Source organism: Agelaius phoeniceus, chromosome 11, assembly GCF_051311805.1.
Source record: "Agelaius phoeniceus isolate bAgePho1 chromosome 11, bAgePho1.hap1, whole genome shotgun sequence".
Lineage (NCBI taxonomy): Eukaryota > Metazoa > Chordata > Aves > Passeriformes > Icteridae > Agelaius > Agelaius phoeniceus.
In genome coordinates, this window is record NC_135275.1 from 853,066 (window position 1) to 868,980 (window position 15,915).

Below are 15,915 nucleotides of genomic sequence, written 5' to 3' on the forward strand. Positions count from 1 at the left end.
GCAGTTGGTGGTTTGTGAAAAATAAATACAGGAAGGAAGTTGTCCTGTGTGCCTCTTTCAGAACTTGTTCTGAGTTATGTTTACATCAGTATAGCCCACAAAATTAAACCACTGCCTGCTGGATACTGGTTAAACACATGTAACAATGGAAATGAAGCAACAAAAGACAAATTAGAAAATAAAAAAAGAATATCTATTCCATTACTAATCACATGAGTTTGATTTGTTTTCTGTTAGTAATTCTTACAGAACATATACATGAAAGTCTGGTACATCAGTGGGCTTTGAGACATAGCCAAAGAGAAAGGTCAGTAATAAAACTTGTAAATGAGATGAGACACATGAAATCAATCTTCTATTCTTATGTACAAAGGAGCTTTTGAAAATTGACATCAAGAAAATTGATTCATACAAATCTACATCTTGCATTTACATGTAAGTGCAATCTAGAAAACTTAGATTTTTCTGATTGTAGGTATGATACTTTGGAAATAAAATGACTAAAATGTTTTTGTTGAAGAAATTATTGTAACCTACACTATTACTAGCAATAGTGTATTTAGAAAAAGTGTAAGTCCCTGAGCCAGCAGGTAAGAGACTAGAAGACATTTATAACTCTCTACATATATTTAAAAATAAAAATTGAAAATTTTATTTTGCTTTTAGCCATAAACTCATAAAAGGAACAAAACTGCAGCAATCAATGATGGGAAGAGAGAGTGGAAACTAGAGATAAAAACTCAGTTCATTTTGCCATTTGAGTTGCTGCTGACAGGCACTTGGTACCAGTTTAACAGGTAAAGTTCACCCTGGATCTTCCAGTTTACCAGTAGAGCCTAGAAAAGGTGGCACTTGTAATAGGGTTTCCAGAAATTTGATATAAGAAAGAACCTTTTACAATGAAGGTGGTGAGGCCCTGGCACAGGGTGCCCAGAGCAGCTGTGGCTCCCCCTGCATCCCTGGAAGTGTCCAAGGCCAGGGCTTGGAGCAAGTGGAAGGTGTCCCTGCCCATGGCAGGGATGGAACAGGATGAGCTTTAAAGGTCTCTTGAATGCAAACTACTCTATGATTCAAATAAATACATATAATGGACAGAATACACAGAATAGCAATACATGGTAAGAAACCATTAAAAATTAGGTGATTTGTGTCTGTGTATGAAGGACAGGAAATTTTAAGTGTGTCCAGAAGAAACAATTCAAACGATTACCTGTGAACAAAACTGGGCAAAAGAATACTGCTTATTTCTTTTTGTCTCATCTTTCCTTTAGCTAGAGTAGAAAAAAATGCAAAACAAAAAGCTGTGCAAAAGCAGAGCCACCTTTACACACCGCTCGGCTACAGAGTACATGGGCTTGGTGCCAAGCTGTGAAATAAAGGACAATGTGACCACAGCAGAATCAAAGGCCTGACATTTCTTACCATTGTGAAATGACAAATTGCCACAAAAACCAAAGGCATGTAAAAAGAAAAATCCTGTGAAATGCTACCAGATGATATTTCCTTGTTTCATGAATTTATGTCACTTCTCTGAAAAAAAAATAAGTTTCTTCAGAAATTGAAATGCCAATATTCCAGAAAAACAGCATCCTTGGGGCAAAGCTAACCTTCTCTTAGATGCCAAACAATTTAAATATTAAGACATGGGAAAATTTCAGGTATACAGGTGTGTTGGAAGCCTGAGAAAGCTGCTTGGTGTGTCCAGCTTCTTCAAATTAATTTTCTTTCCCCACTGTGTCCAGCGTAGCTGGCTCAACTGCAAATGGCATCTAAAATGAATGCTCCAGGTCTCTGAAACACAAAGATATTGATATTTTAGTGATACAGGAATTATAGTAAATGATACATTTACTTTAAAGGGGCAATTAAGTTTTCTGTGGAAAAGGGTGCATAATAGTAAAGGTGAAGCCAGAACATGGCTACTCATTTCTTTCAGGGTTTTGAGGAGACTGTGGCAACAGACTGAAAAACACTTATTTCTCAGGTTACATTCAGATGGCAAGCAAGGGCAATGTGTACAAATGAGCAAACAACAGCTGTAATGTTCCAAAGCAATACAGAACTTTCACATTTAACAAGTCTGCAGCAAAAAATAGGTTCTGGACACTACATTTGGCTGTTTAATTAGGAAACTGCATGTGTGAGAGCATGGAGGCAGGAGCCCACAGCTTCTGGTTCTGTTCTGAGCTTCCTTATGCCTATTTCAGATCCTTGTCTCTGCTTCTGTCCCGGGTGTTTTGTCCTGTGAAGGCAGCTAAAATTCCAATAATCCTTCATGCAGCTCCCTTGGTTTTGCCAGTGTTAATTTTGGGGTTATTGCTTCAGTACTGCTTTAACATGTTCTCCTGAAATTAACATTCTACCTGCATTTCAGGTAATAGCTCAGATAATCTATGTGCTCTTCGCTGTTAAAATTAAATACTTATTAGTCTGTTTGTAGCAACTATGGCCAGAAAATGCATTAAAACTATCTTGTTTCACTGCCAGAATTTCACAGGTTTTGGTTAAAGGAGAAAATTACACCCACATCCTGAGTAAATTACTGTAGTTCTTAATTTTCCTAGTAACTTTTTACAATGATTTCTCCTCATGCTGTTTTGACTGATGATAAATTTTGGTTTGACTCCCATTTTTGTTACAGATTTCTGTTGCACCGTTCATCTACAGATTAATAGTTTAAAGGCCTTGTATCTTCTTTTTTATGGAGAAAGGGTTTCTTGTAGAAGTTTGCACAAAGCAGTAATGTTATTTGCACGGGCTGTCTGTGTAGCACAGAGTCCAACCATGGCCTGTCAGCCCAGCCATTCCTTCTTCAGCAGGTCTCTGACCCTGGACTGACATCTGGGAGGCCAAGTGCCAGAGCAATGTTGGCACGCACAGACTTAGCACTGCTATTTTAAAGGCAGATGTTGACCATGGTGCTTCTTGCATTACGAGCCTATAATTTAGGTTTATGTCCTCCCAAACTGCTCATCATAGCTAGGAAGACACCCAGTTTGATCCCCACAATTCCTGTATTTATCCTTCTGTATAAGTAAAGAACAAAGCTGCAAGTGCAGGTAGAGCAACAAGATTGTCCTAAATGGCCACATGTGAAGTGAGAGTGCTCATCTCTGTGAGCTGAGTCTCCCACAGAGCAAAGCCCCATCCTGTGAAGGACAGAGCAGCCACACGATCTGGAGCCAGCCCGGAAACTGAGAGACTCCAGCATGTGCAGTGTTACATGTCAGATTTAACAGCCCTAGCTACTTGGAAACAGATTGTCTTCAGCATTAAGTAACAGACTGGACGCAAACCTTCCTTAAAAAATGGAGAGGCATTTGGAGAAAGCAGAACAACATTATTTCCCTTATTGTCTCAGTCAGCAGTAAGGAAAAGGAGTGGCTAGGCCAGGACAATCCTTACACTTCCTACGGGTGACATGTGCTGCCATCAACTTTTGAACTCCACATTCACAAACACATTGTAATAGCTTACCAGTTCCCAGCAGCTTCTGCTTTTGCACTAATGGGAAGTGAGCTCAGGTATCTGCAAGAACTTCAACAGTACAGATCAGCCTGTGGCTGTTTCTGAAGTGCTCCAGTGTGCTCTGCATTCCTGGATGCAGTGCTCTGCTACCTCATGCTGCAGGAGACCACACTCACCTGGTCCTTACTGTCTTGATGCTGGCTCAGCAACTGGTTTCTGCACTCCAAAGGCAGTGATAAAAATATTCACAACTACTATAATGAATACTAGTCCAGTTGCAAAGTTGTTGAGGAAATTCAGCTTTCCATGTTTTGCAGGGTTGTTAAGGTCATATTTTACTTCAAAGAGAAAGGAGAAAAAATGTTTAATAATATGTATATTTCAAAATCCAGAATAAAAGGTTTCTGCTGCAGTTACAGAATTTATCTTATGCTAAGCTATTTGGATCAGTCATATTTAAAAGGGAAGTCAGATTCTGCAGTGTCACTGAAAGTGCTAAGGAAAAGGTCTGTAACCACAAGGAGCTTATTAACTTCAAGTAATTAGCATCTAATCTCTGTGGAGACACATGGGAAGTAATGGATGCACTAACATCACTAGAAATCTTTTGAGTTCTTGATGTTTTGAAGCCGAGCTTTGTTGCAGACTTTAAGCATTTAAAAATTATTTCAGTCTTGAATATATGAAACTTGAAGCCCTGAGAGGATGAAGTTGAATTTCCTAGTTAAAATGCTACAAATCTCATTACCAGGGCTGGATTTTTTCTGTACTGGTGCCCTTCCCCAGCTTGTATTCCCTTTTACTCCCTGCCTTTGCCCTGATTCTGTTTTTAGAAAGCAAGGGTACTCTATCTGTTAAACAGAGGAGGTGTCAGAGCAGTGTAGCTGCAGTCCTTTCTACAGAGAGCATCTGCTGTGGAAACATTTTCCTTTGTTTCTTGCAGCTGTTTTTTGGTTGAACTGCTAAAGGGAGTGAGGGAGGCTCACGCAAGCATTAATGGAGTGTAAGCTTTGATTCCAGGCCTTGTGATAGCATACAAATTAGTTACATTGGGCTGATAATAGGTTTGGTTTTAAGACAGTGAGAAGTCTGGGGCACTTGCCTGGCATCATAGAATCACTAAGGCTGGAAAAGACCTCCAAGGTCATCAGATCCAACTTTGACCAAATACTATGCCCACTGAAATACCATGTGAAAACCCAAGAGTTTCCTGTCTCTGTTCTCTGGCAGCAAGGGCCCTGCAGCTGAGACCCTTGGCTACATTCCTTTGGTGCTGATGGAGTGAGTGCTGATGAATTCTGGAGCATGTTTTGAGAATGAGTTTTGTCTGTTGAGACTCCAAATTCTCAACAGCATATATCACTGGAGCTTGTGTCTGCATGTGCACAACATGTGAGAGAAAGTTTATACCAGACAAGTTTTTACAGCAACATAAAACCTAGGGCTCCTTCTGATAGGCACATACATAGACATACAACTTATGACTCTACCACACAAAATAAATCTTGTTACTTGCTTGTACCATCATCACTGTGTTCCATACTGCAGAAGTGAACCACTGAACCAATACCCCTTCTTGTTGAATGGTCGCAAACACACTTGTGATGCTGAAGTGCTAACAGCCAGGTTCACCTGGGGTCCCTAATAATGCTGTTTTGGTTTCAAGGAATTCTGAGCACCTGCTCAAGTCCTGTTTGCTAAAGCAGTGTAGTCAAACATCACAGGCCAGGCAAAACATTGAAGAACAGTGTGGGGGAACTGCCCTGAGAAGCTACTGCACACCTTTGCAGGCATTAAATAATTTAAGTTCAGTAAATACTTCGACCTTAAAATGAGTATACACATCTGTAAAGTATCTGGAGGCATGTGGATGCTTGCACCCCAGCAGGAGCTGGAAGGACTCCATGTGAGTGAAGAATAAATGAAACTGAATCATTAGTTCTGAAACACAGAATAACAGCATTTGGGACAGTTGGATAAAAATAGAAAGGTAATAATGGCCTGACCTGTTATGTGAGTAAAAAGCAATCACACTGAAAGGCAAACTGACACTTTCAGAGCTGTCCCTTTGTCCACAGGAGGGTCAGAGAAGACAAGTAATACTTGTCAGTTTAGGAAAAGCTCTAAACTTTCAAGTAGAATTGCAGTAATCCTATCTTTGTAATTACAGCACTTCAGATGAGGGTGTTTGTGAAAATGTTCTTAAGAACAGTTATTCATCAAGTATTTTATTATAATGGATTACTATGATTTCAAGCCACTGAAACTATTTCAAGACATTCTTTGCTTTTCTTCCAAAAAGTTAAGGTGACCAAATCCCTTCCAAGGACAAGTTTGCTGAACATTTCTCACATTGTTTTCGTGAAAGGCTCTTTAGAAGGAGGAAAAGCTTTTAATACCTAGTAGAAACTGTGAGAACTGGTAGTTCCCAGGATAAAACCCTGACTCAAGGAAAGAAACTGGATCATGGCACAGACTTTTGTTTGGCCGTGTGAGAGCTTGAAGAGACAGAATTTCATGGCTGGACAGAAACAAACTATTCCTGCAAGCCAAAACTATAAAATATACATTGTGAAAAGAAAGTTCTTGCTCTGATGCCTGCATTTTCATACCTTTGTGTCCTGTTTCCTGTCTTCTTCCTGTCTTTGACCTTAGCAGGACAACACTGCTCCAAGAGTGCATCACTATAAGCCAAGGGCTCTGTTATCCTCAATGTGACAATGATAAAATTGACAGCAATTTGTCACAGTACAAGCGGGCTTGTACTGGGCAATTGATTTGGCTATAAATAAGAAACCCAACTGGTTCCATAAACTGGCCCCTGGGTTGACAGACAGGAACCTCAACCAATTACATTCCATCCTAAGCTGCAGACATCTCACTGGTCAGGAGCTGCGCTGTGTGGGGATCAGACCAATTAGCAGTTGAGACCAGGGTTTTCAAATCCCCTATATATACTAGGTTTGGACACCAAAACACGCTGTTTGTCAAATGGAGCTTTGAGGTGTGTGTGTCGTCCCTGTCTCCAACCACCTAAGGGACTGAACATGTGGCCCGTAACATAATAGCAATTTAAACCATTTAAGCAGTGTCTTGCAGAAACAAGCATTAAAAAGCAGTATCTCAGCATATACTGAGAAATTATTGCCCAGCAGAAAGACAGGGAGCTTGTTTACAGCCTCAAAGCCTGATGAAGCAACCAGGGAGACGCCTTCAACTGAGGAACATAGATGTATTTTACTGATTTTTCCATTACCTGTTTCCCACACCTGCCAGCATCAACAGGTTGGGTTTTTTCCAGTCCCCTTCTGCAATCTCCTCTGAGCCAAGACCTGGATTCTGCTTTTGCACCAACTCTAACAAATGCAGAGACAGCTGTATTCCATCTCTTTTGTAAGAAAGAAAAAAGCCACATCAACTGTGAATATTACAAGCCATGTATATCCTGGATCCCTAGGAACTTTCTCCTTGAACAGAACATTATTTTTTCAGCTGTGATAAGAGAGCAGAACACTGAAAGATTGTCAGGGATGCCAAACTCATTAAATGCCATGTGTGAAGTCTGCCTTTTCATTTACATTAGGCCCAAGGTCAGTTATCTAGTTCCCACTAAGGTAAAGGATGAGATTTGAAAAATGTTATGAGAATAAATGATCCCATATCACTAGCAGAAATGATCCACAGCTGTTTCCTACCATTGGCAGTGTCATTTATTCCAGGTGGGCAATGGTAGATGCAGCTTGATTGCAACACAGCCAAGCTAAAGACAACATGCCACACCAACATGACAATGGAAATTTTGACTTTCACTTCCCTTTTGGAGTTCCCCATTCACATTATTTTCTTATATGATATGGAAGAAATACATTTCAGTCATAAGATTAAGTAACAGTCTTGCCAAAAACATAATTATGAAACTTGATAGACCTCACTATCCTGTCTGGCCTACTGATGTTTCTTTTACAAAATTTCATAACTTTCCTTCCTCCTCAGGCTTTCTGGAGGAAAAATATTCATAGTATGGGCAAATGAGTAGGAGAAAGGTGATAAAAACTGAAGATTTCACATAAAGTTGCCTTTCCTCCCTTTGTTGCAGTATTTCTATGGTTTCAAGAGAAAATCTGCATTTTTGGATATTAGAAAAATTTCTTTACTGAAAGGGTTGTCAAGCATTGGAACAGACTGCCCAGGGAATTGGTTGAGTCACCATCCCTGGAGATAATTAAAAGATGTGCAATTGTGATGTTTATGTACATGGTTTAGTGGTGAACAGGGCAGTGCTGGGTTAACTTTTTGACTAGCTGACCTTAGAGGTCTTTTCCAACCTAAATGATTCTGTGATTCTAACCTGAATTGGTTCTGAGGTAAAGGCTTTTTAAAAGCAAAGGGTGTTTATTTACCATCCTATAGGCTGTGTCCTATAAGAAAAATACGAGTCAGTGGTTCTTGCTGTTGTTACCTACCAAGGAATATCAAGAGCACTCCCACCATAACTTGCAGGGTGAGCGACAGACTGATGAGAATGATCAGCGGGACGTAGAAGGAAAAGGAGGGCCCTTGCTCCATGACAGCTTTGAGCTGGGAGGCGTTGGCCATCAGCAGGGCGATGTCCAGCATGCTCTCGGCCGCGCTCTTCTTGTTGGCATAGTGGTTGATGTTGATGGGTCTGTTCCTTTGGAACCATTGCCACCTTCTGCGCTGGAGCCAGCAGAGAGGAAAATGGTTATTCACATCTCTTAATTGGTGGTGAGTGGGACATCACTTGGCCCACCAAATGATTCCTGTGACCATATGGGCAGAACCACAGCAGTGCTGAGATCTCCTGTGCGGCTTTCCCCTGTTAGCCCCATCCTCCAGAAGGAGAGCAGAAACCTGCCTGCTTCTACTGCCCTTTTACACCTTTTCCAGCTTGCCTATAGGATCAGTTTAAACAGTCAGCATGTTTCTACCAAAGCTTGCACTGAGAAAAAGTTGGGAGGGAAAAACCACTGTAACACAATCCAGCAAACAACAGGTTGTTGTGACTAATTTAATCCTGAAGGCACACTTAAAAATACAGATATTTATTAAATTCACTTTCTCTCCTTACACATCCAAAAAGTTCTTTCCTTACTCATGAGTCTTCTTTTAAAGACAGATGTGAAGTTGGCCACTGTGTGAGCTTTGCTTGCCCTCCTTTCCTTGCTACTCCTTCCTTCACCATGCCACTGTCCAGGGCCATCCATACCCCCATACACAGATGTTTTTCCACTTTACTATCATCATATCATATGATGTGTTGTTGCCAAGAATTGCCCAATTACAAGGGAATCTTTTTTCCCCCATTTTCACATCAGCTGTTTGGGTTGTTTTTCATTTGTTTGGTATTTTTTAAATTGCTCTGCAAACAAACAGGAAAATAAAAACCCACTGCAGGGCAAACTTAGGGCTAGTTAACCCAATGGGATGAATATATGAGTGTTTCCTGATGATGATTCATGTGACCTGACTTGAAATGTCACTGCTTGTCTCCCAGCGGTGCCTATTTCTCTATGGATTAGATGCAGCTTAGAGTAACTAGGTTAGAGATAGCAGCCCAACTCCACGAGGAAGGAAGAGTAAGTGATCCTCTATCCCGCTGTCTCTGAACAGGTTAGGAATTTTATTCTTTCTGCTCTTCTAGACTTTAAAAATAATAGAGAAATATACGAAAAGTAAACTTGTTCTAGCTGTCTTCTTTAAACCTACTTCTTAGAGACTTTTTTACTGCCCAGATATGTTGCTCCTTGCCAGACTCCTGTGAAAGGAGTCTGGCTTTGCAGGTTAGCTCAAATGCAGAAGACACCCTCTAATTACTCTCCTCAGCAGCACTAAACGTTATCAACTCCCAAGCCAGGCTTGCCACAGTCTAGACCTAAAAGCCTCCTTTTAAACAGGGTAGATATTCATATACACATCGCCAGTTTTTTCAGGGCATTTAAAGACCAAACTTGACCTGTTTTCACCAGACACGTCATCCATCACAAGCCTAAATGTTTGACTGAGTGTAATAGGGCAGCAGAAAATGTCAGAGGTTTTTCTCAGCCTGTGATCTTGCCTTCACCAGGAAAAATGACCTGTAATCATGAAAACCCCTCAAACATTCACTTCCTGCCTCCTGACTGATGTTGGAAAACCAGAAAACAAAAATCCAAAAAAAAGAGCAAATTAGCCTTGTCTTCTGGGAGCAAGCTGAAGGCTGCTGCCAGAGGTATTGAAGCTGATGCAGTCAGTACTACATGGGTACTTTTTAAGATCAGATTGTGTGTTACACAGCAATATATACACAGGTAAAGAAAAAAGAGATGTTGCCTTAACCTCAGGAGAGTGACAGTCTGTACAACAGAAATTATAGTAGAACTTGGTTATGTGGCTTTATGGTTTCAGGGGGATTCCAGGAATGCAGCAACATGTGCAGCTGACAGCACCAAACAACACTTCCTGTGCTTTGATTATCCACAGGAGTACAGAGGGACAGTGGAATGTCTGGAGATTTTCTAGGATACACGTAAAGGAGTGCTCTTCCTGCAGGTGTCACTTGGCAAAAGAGCAGTATGCATTGCACAGGACCTGCTTCAGCCTTAGTGCAACCAAAACATCTCCTCACACACATTCAACATTCAAATTCCTTGGTACAGACAAGATAAGGCCTTGTGTTTTTGTCTCCAAGGGACTTTGAGCAAAGCCAGCACGTGCGTTCACATAAAAGAGCCATACGCATCTGGGACACCATTCCCTGCTTGCCTTCAGGGCCTCAGTGCTGCAAAGCTTCAGCCTCACAGCACAACAACCTGCCCTGCTGGTCTATGCACAGTTAGACAAAGGATGGGAGTGAAAAGCCTCTCCCTCTTGCTCCATCTGTGACTGGAAGAATACCATGGAAGAGCTATTTTCACAGTGACATGGTGCTGTCCCACAGGCAGTACCACTCTAGGTCTCCTCACAGAAGCAGGGGCTGTTTGCTTGCCCAGAGCACTGCACTCTGCAAGGATAAAGCTACAATGCCATGTCATAAACAGGCATGTTTTTGGTTCTGACGGAACCTTCACTCCAAGATTGCACAGTTCACAGTACTTCTGTGTTAGTACACACTCTGCATCTGCTTTGCTTCACTCCCTCTTTCAATGGTATACCCAGAAAAACTGAGTCCCTCTCAAGTACAGAAAGGATCTATTGGTTACATTTATTAAAAAGCAAATACAAGTGGCTCTGTAGCAAATGTCCATAGGCGCTGAGTGTATGACAGCGAAGCCCCACCTGGTGATTCAACAGGAAGGAAACAGCACTGAAAATGGAAATATTTGAAAACAATAAAGTATCTTTGCTAAATACAGTAAATTGTTATAGAAAGGATTACAGCAGTTTTCTTTCTATTTGGGGTTAGTTATTAATGCAATGTTATGGGCCAACAGCTTTGATTGAAAATGAGAATGGACCAGAATGACCTCTGGGTTTGCAATGCCATAGAGCAAGCTTCCTGAAAATCTCATGTTTAGGAATAAGTCTGAATTATAAAACAATGGAAACTTGCTAAATAGCAATGAAGCTGTGCAGAACTAAAGCTGAGCCATACTGAACTTAGTGGGGCTGCTCTTTACTGTGTTCTGCAATATTCTTCCCAATCAGAACTGATAAAAAGATGCTAAAAAGAATTTTGTTTAAGAAGTAATTTACTACGGTTTTGAAGTATTAATCTTTCAGAAAAATACCACATGGCTGATTTTTCCAGATCTTTGAGGGAAAATTTCATGTTTGGAAAAAATTCCAGTTAAATCAAAAAAGAGATGGATCAGACATAAAAGGAATAATACAGGACTAAAATAGAACACCATTTCAGAACTTTTATTTTTTTGTAAGATCAAACTTACAGCTACAGGATTGAACTAACAACTTTGCACTAGTATTTAATAATACTTATAGTTGTAGAATTTCTATCCATATCTCCATCACCTACACACTGAGCAAAGGGCCATTTATGGCCACTCTGAGTCAGACCTCCCCTCCATCTCAGAAACCTTGCTGATCTAAAAGCAGTCAGGTAAAATATTCAACAAAGAAAAAAATTTTTTGTCCAACAAAAATATTTTAAGCCATATCAGTCATGTAATGGATGATTACAGATTCACAGAATAGGCTGAGTTGGAAGGGATCTGCAGGGACCACCAAGTCCAGCCCCTGGCCCTGCCCAGACCCCCCCACAATCCCACCCTGTCCATCCCTGGCAGCACTGTCCAAATGCTCCTGGAGCTCTGGCAGCCTCGGGTCTGTGCCCATTCCCTGGGGAGCCTGGGCAGTGCCAGCACCCTCTGGGGGAAGAACGTTTCCCTGAGATCCACCCTAACCCTCCCTGACACAACTTCAGGCCATTCCCACAGGTCCTATCACTGGTCACCACAAGAAGACATCAGTGCCCCTCTTCTGCCACTCACAAGGAAGTTGTTGACCCCAGTGAGTCTCCCCTCAGCCTCCTCTTCTCCAGCTGAACAGACCAAGGCTTCCCCTCCAGGCCCTTCACCATCCTCATGGCCTCCTTATCTCTAATGGATCCTTTGTACACCGCCTCAGAGGATACTCTGTGGTTTATCCTTCAAAAAGACATTAGATCATTTGTTCAGCTTAGTACTGACTCAAGAGAGAAAAACCCCTACTCTGGCTCTGGAATGAATCATCAGTTTCATTTCCCATGGAAATTTCATTTTGAGGAGAGAGGGGAGATGTTCACCCAAGTAGCAACCCAGTGTAACACTAACTAGTTTGTGAGAACTCTGCAATCACATGCTGCGGTTGCTGGCAAATACAAAAAAAAAAAAAAAAAAAAAAAAAGAAAAAAAAAAGAAAAAAAAAGAGAAAAAAAGAAAAAAAGGGAAAAACTCAGCATGTATTTGTATTTCATAGACATCATGATTTTCTAGCAGCTCCAAAACCTTGTGCTTAAGAAGAATCACTTTTATACAAACAGATAGTGCAAGCATGACTACATTAAGAAAAAAACCTGTGGCAATCATGTTGACTTCTGAGAGCTAAAAAAGTTAATATTAAAAAAGGGAAAAGTACAGTCTGCTGAGGGCCAGCTTTAGCAGCTTTAACAGCTTTAGCACTGTTTTCCTAAAGCTGTACTGGTTCCAGGGTCCAGTTAAAATATTTCTACTCATTAAATTACTGTAAAATAAGCAGCACACCTCATGACTAAATTTGTGAAATGAAGGAGTAACTTAAATTTGTTCACACAGCTATTTAAATAGAAGTTTGCTCCAGTATAATTTTTTCTGCCTTGCATTATTATTACTACTCATTCCACTCATTTGGTCTTACAATACTATTTCTCACAACTGGGCTGTGGACTGTCTATTTTGTGTGGTTAACACACTGTTTGTTTATTCTAGCTACTTAAAAATATTCAAGCAAAAACTTAACACCAATAGTATCAATATTTGGAGTATATAGAACACTCCAAATTCAGTTTGATATGAGTAATGAGAACATACTACTTCAGGCTATATGCAGCAAAATAATTTCAAGCTCCTACAGGCTGGTTACTTGCAATATGATGCCAAGAAACTGCCATGTTTCAAATTACTTTCATGTTCCAAATTACCCCTCAATTAATATATGTTGGACTTCAACACATTTTTAGGAATAGCATGATTAAAACTGTTTATTTTACTATCCAATTCTTGTTCAGCTTTTTCATAGCTCTTCCTTAACTCTTCATCTAGCACGTCCTGTTATCTTGGAAAGACTAAACTAGATTTTACAACATGGTGGATGGAGAGTGTTTCAATATGGACCATGAACACGGAAAGCAACTAGATGGATGAAAAACTAGTTATAATCTGTATTTGTATGAACAGATCCTTTGAAGAAGAGATGAGATACTTCTGCCAGGTGTAATCACACATATTAGTCAGTGAGGTGTGCCATGCCAGACCAATCCTAGAAGCAAGGAATTTCTTGCTTCCAAAAGCCTGACATCTTCCAAAAAAATGTATTCAAATGAATGCTGGAGTAAAAATAAACCACATCAAACCACTGTGTGACCCTTGTTCAGATCTACTGAGAGCTTAACTGGTCTTTTAAAAATTCTTATGCTTTGATTGCTTTGAAGGTAACAACTACATCTGCATTTCATGTCAGCTCTTCTGTATGAGAAGGCAGTGGTCTGTGGTGAAGGTGTGCAAGAGAGTCTGTTTTGAGGAGAGGACAGATGCTGGGACAGGCAGGAAGGAAACAAGAGTGACTGACCCATGTTCCGATGCCTGTGAGCATTCCTCAAAGCAGACACACTTTTGACTCCTATACAGAAGATTCAGGCAGCTGCAGATGGTCCCTCCAGGTTTAGGTGGCTGCTGAGCTGGGGCGTTCTTTTGTTTGTGGGAATTGTGAACACTGGCAGAGTTTTTAAGGTATCTTCTATTCAGAGATGGGTTTTTGAAAAATCTATTTGTTTTACCTTGCATATAGTTTGTGTGTGTGAGTGTGTGTGTGTGAGAGAGAGAGAGAGAGAGAGAAAATTTAGAAAGTGTTTATGAAGTTCACTGAAGTGCCACTAAATACATTTAAAACAATGGAATAGCATGTCTCACTGCTTATTCTTTATATGGCACTCACTGAGAACTTGAGTTTTGATGGGAACGATTAACAAAATGAGGGTTTCTTGCAACTGAAGATGCAGTAAAGCAGGTAAGTTGCTGAAAAATTCTTGGAGCAGATCACATTGGGGGAAAAATACCCCATCAAGAGTACTTGTGATGCAATCACAAAACTGCATCAAGAAAATGAGAGAACTCCTGAGAAGTCAGAGGTTTAGAGGAAACCACTCCAGACCACCAGCTTTACTTGCATATCCTAGGCTTGATTAACTTAAGGTAGGATTTCCAGGATTTATTGAAAACAGATTTTTATTTTTCTTGGTTTCATATTCATGACTCCAAATGTTTGTTAGGGAGGGAGTGTTGGAGGAAGGACAGATGTGCTACACAATCAGCCCAGTCTGTCTGTAACCAGAACATTTTACCAGTGACACAGAAGAGGGTTTAGTACAGTCATTTCTGTGTGTCAGAGACTTAGGCTGGAGTAAGAGCTGCCTTTAGAGTTTAGTCTTTCCAAAACAAGATAAAAGACACTCTTTTACCCGTCTGTTTTCTTCAGATAAGTGGCATGTTCTGCAAATATCCTTTATACTTAAACAGAATGCAAATGAACATTTCCCAGTGAGGATGTCTGGTCATGTTTTGACTATACATAGTATGAAAAAGCTGTGTATTCTGGTTTTTATTTGATTACTGCATGGAAATTAACCATACAGGCACAACCACTTCAGTTATTCTTCCTGGTTTTGTAATTGCTTATTTCGCGCGGATGTCCTCTCCCAAGCCAGCTGGGTGGGCAGAGCCCTGCAGGTGCGGCGAGCTGCGGGCGGGCCCCGGGCGAGGAGGGCCCTGGTGGCCCCTGGTGACAGGTGACAGCTGTAGGAGCCAGGAGCAGCCCTGGTGGCCCCCTGGTGACAGATGACAGCTGCAGGAGCCAGGAGCAGCCCTGGTGGCCCCCTGGTGACAGGTGACAGCTGTAGGAGCCAGGAGCGGCCGGGGATGCTCTGCCCGGCCCTGCCCGGGCACACGGAACCCGCGCAGCGGCCTCCACGCAGGAACGGCGCGGAGTGCGCGGAAGGCAGGCTAAAAAGCCAGCAAGAACCGAGCAGCACCGACCGCCACCGCACCCCGCGGAGTCCCCGTCCCGCCCGGCCTCGGGAAGGACACGGCGGGATGGCCACGGCGCCAGATCCCCCCGCCCCGCCCCGCCGGGCCCGGTCCTCACCTGCTCCTCGGCCGCCGACTCCGCGCCCTCCGCAGTCCCGTTGAGTTCGTGGGTCTCGCTGCCAGAGTCCATGGCGGCCGCCCGAGCCCCTGTTGCTCCGGGCGGGGGCAGGGGAAGGTTCCCCGGGGGAAGCGGCTCCCGGAGCTGGCCCGGCTTTCCCGAACCGCGCCCGGGGCCACTGCCGTCGCCGGGGCCGCCTTCCTCCGCCTTCCTCCGCCTTCCCCCGCCTTCCCCCGGTTCTTCCCCCGCTGTTCCCCGCTCTTCCCGGCTCTTCCCCGCCTCCTTGCCTGCCTCTCCCCGCTCTCCCCCTCCCTGCCCGCGGGCGGAGGTTTCCGCGCAGGGCCGGGCCCGGCGGAGCTCAGCGCTCGGCCCGAGGGCCCGAGGAATCAACGGTTATGACAATGTCAGAGTCCTGAAAGTGACCTGAATATTTTTATTTACTCTGAGCTTTCATGAAAAGCCAATGATCAAGGCAAAGGATAGTGCCCTTCTTTCCTAATCAGTAGGACCTGGAAAGACTTTTCAGAACGTTTTCCAGACATTCTGGAAAGACATTAGTGAAAGATTCCCTGTCCATGGCAGGAAGGTTGTGACAAAATGATCTTTGTGGTTCCT

The 15,915-nt window shown here is 42.3% G+C and overlaps 1 protein-coding gene across 2 annotated transcripts; it reads right to left on the reverse strand.

Annotated features, from left to right (window-relative positions):
* Positions 1-171: 171 nt before the first annotated feature.
* NINJ1 (ninjurin 1) lies at positions 172-15,517 on the reverse strand. Of its 2 annotated transcripts, XR_008534898.2 has the most exons (5): positions 15,301-15,517; positions 7,932-8,166; positions 3,645-3,806; positions 3,478-3,537; positions 172-1,791 (listed from the first exon to the last, which is right to left on the reverse strand). XR_008534898.2 is itself a non-coding variant. In XM_054639830.2 (4 exons), the coding sequence occupies exons 1-3, from the start codon at positions 15,370-15,372 to the stop codon at positions 3,652-3,654; spliced, it is 462 nt and encodes a 153-aa protein (XP_054495805.2). In that variant the 5' UTR covers positions 15,373-15,517; the 3' UTR covers positions 172-1,791; positions 3,645-3,651. The 2 variants fall into 2 exon arrangements, 1 of the variants encoding a protein (XP_054495805.2); XM_054639830.2 differs by lacking the exon at positions 3,478-3,537.
* Positions 15,518-15,915: the final 398 nt, after the last annotated feature.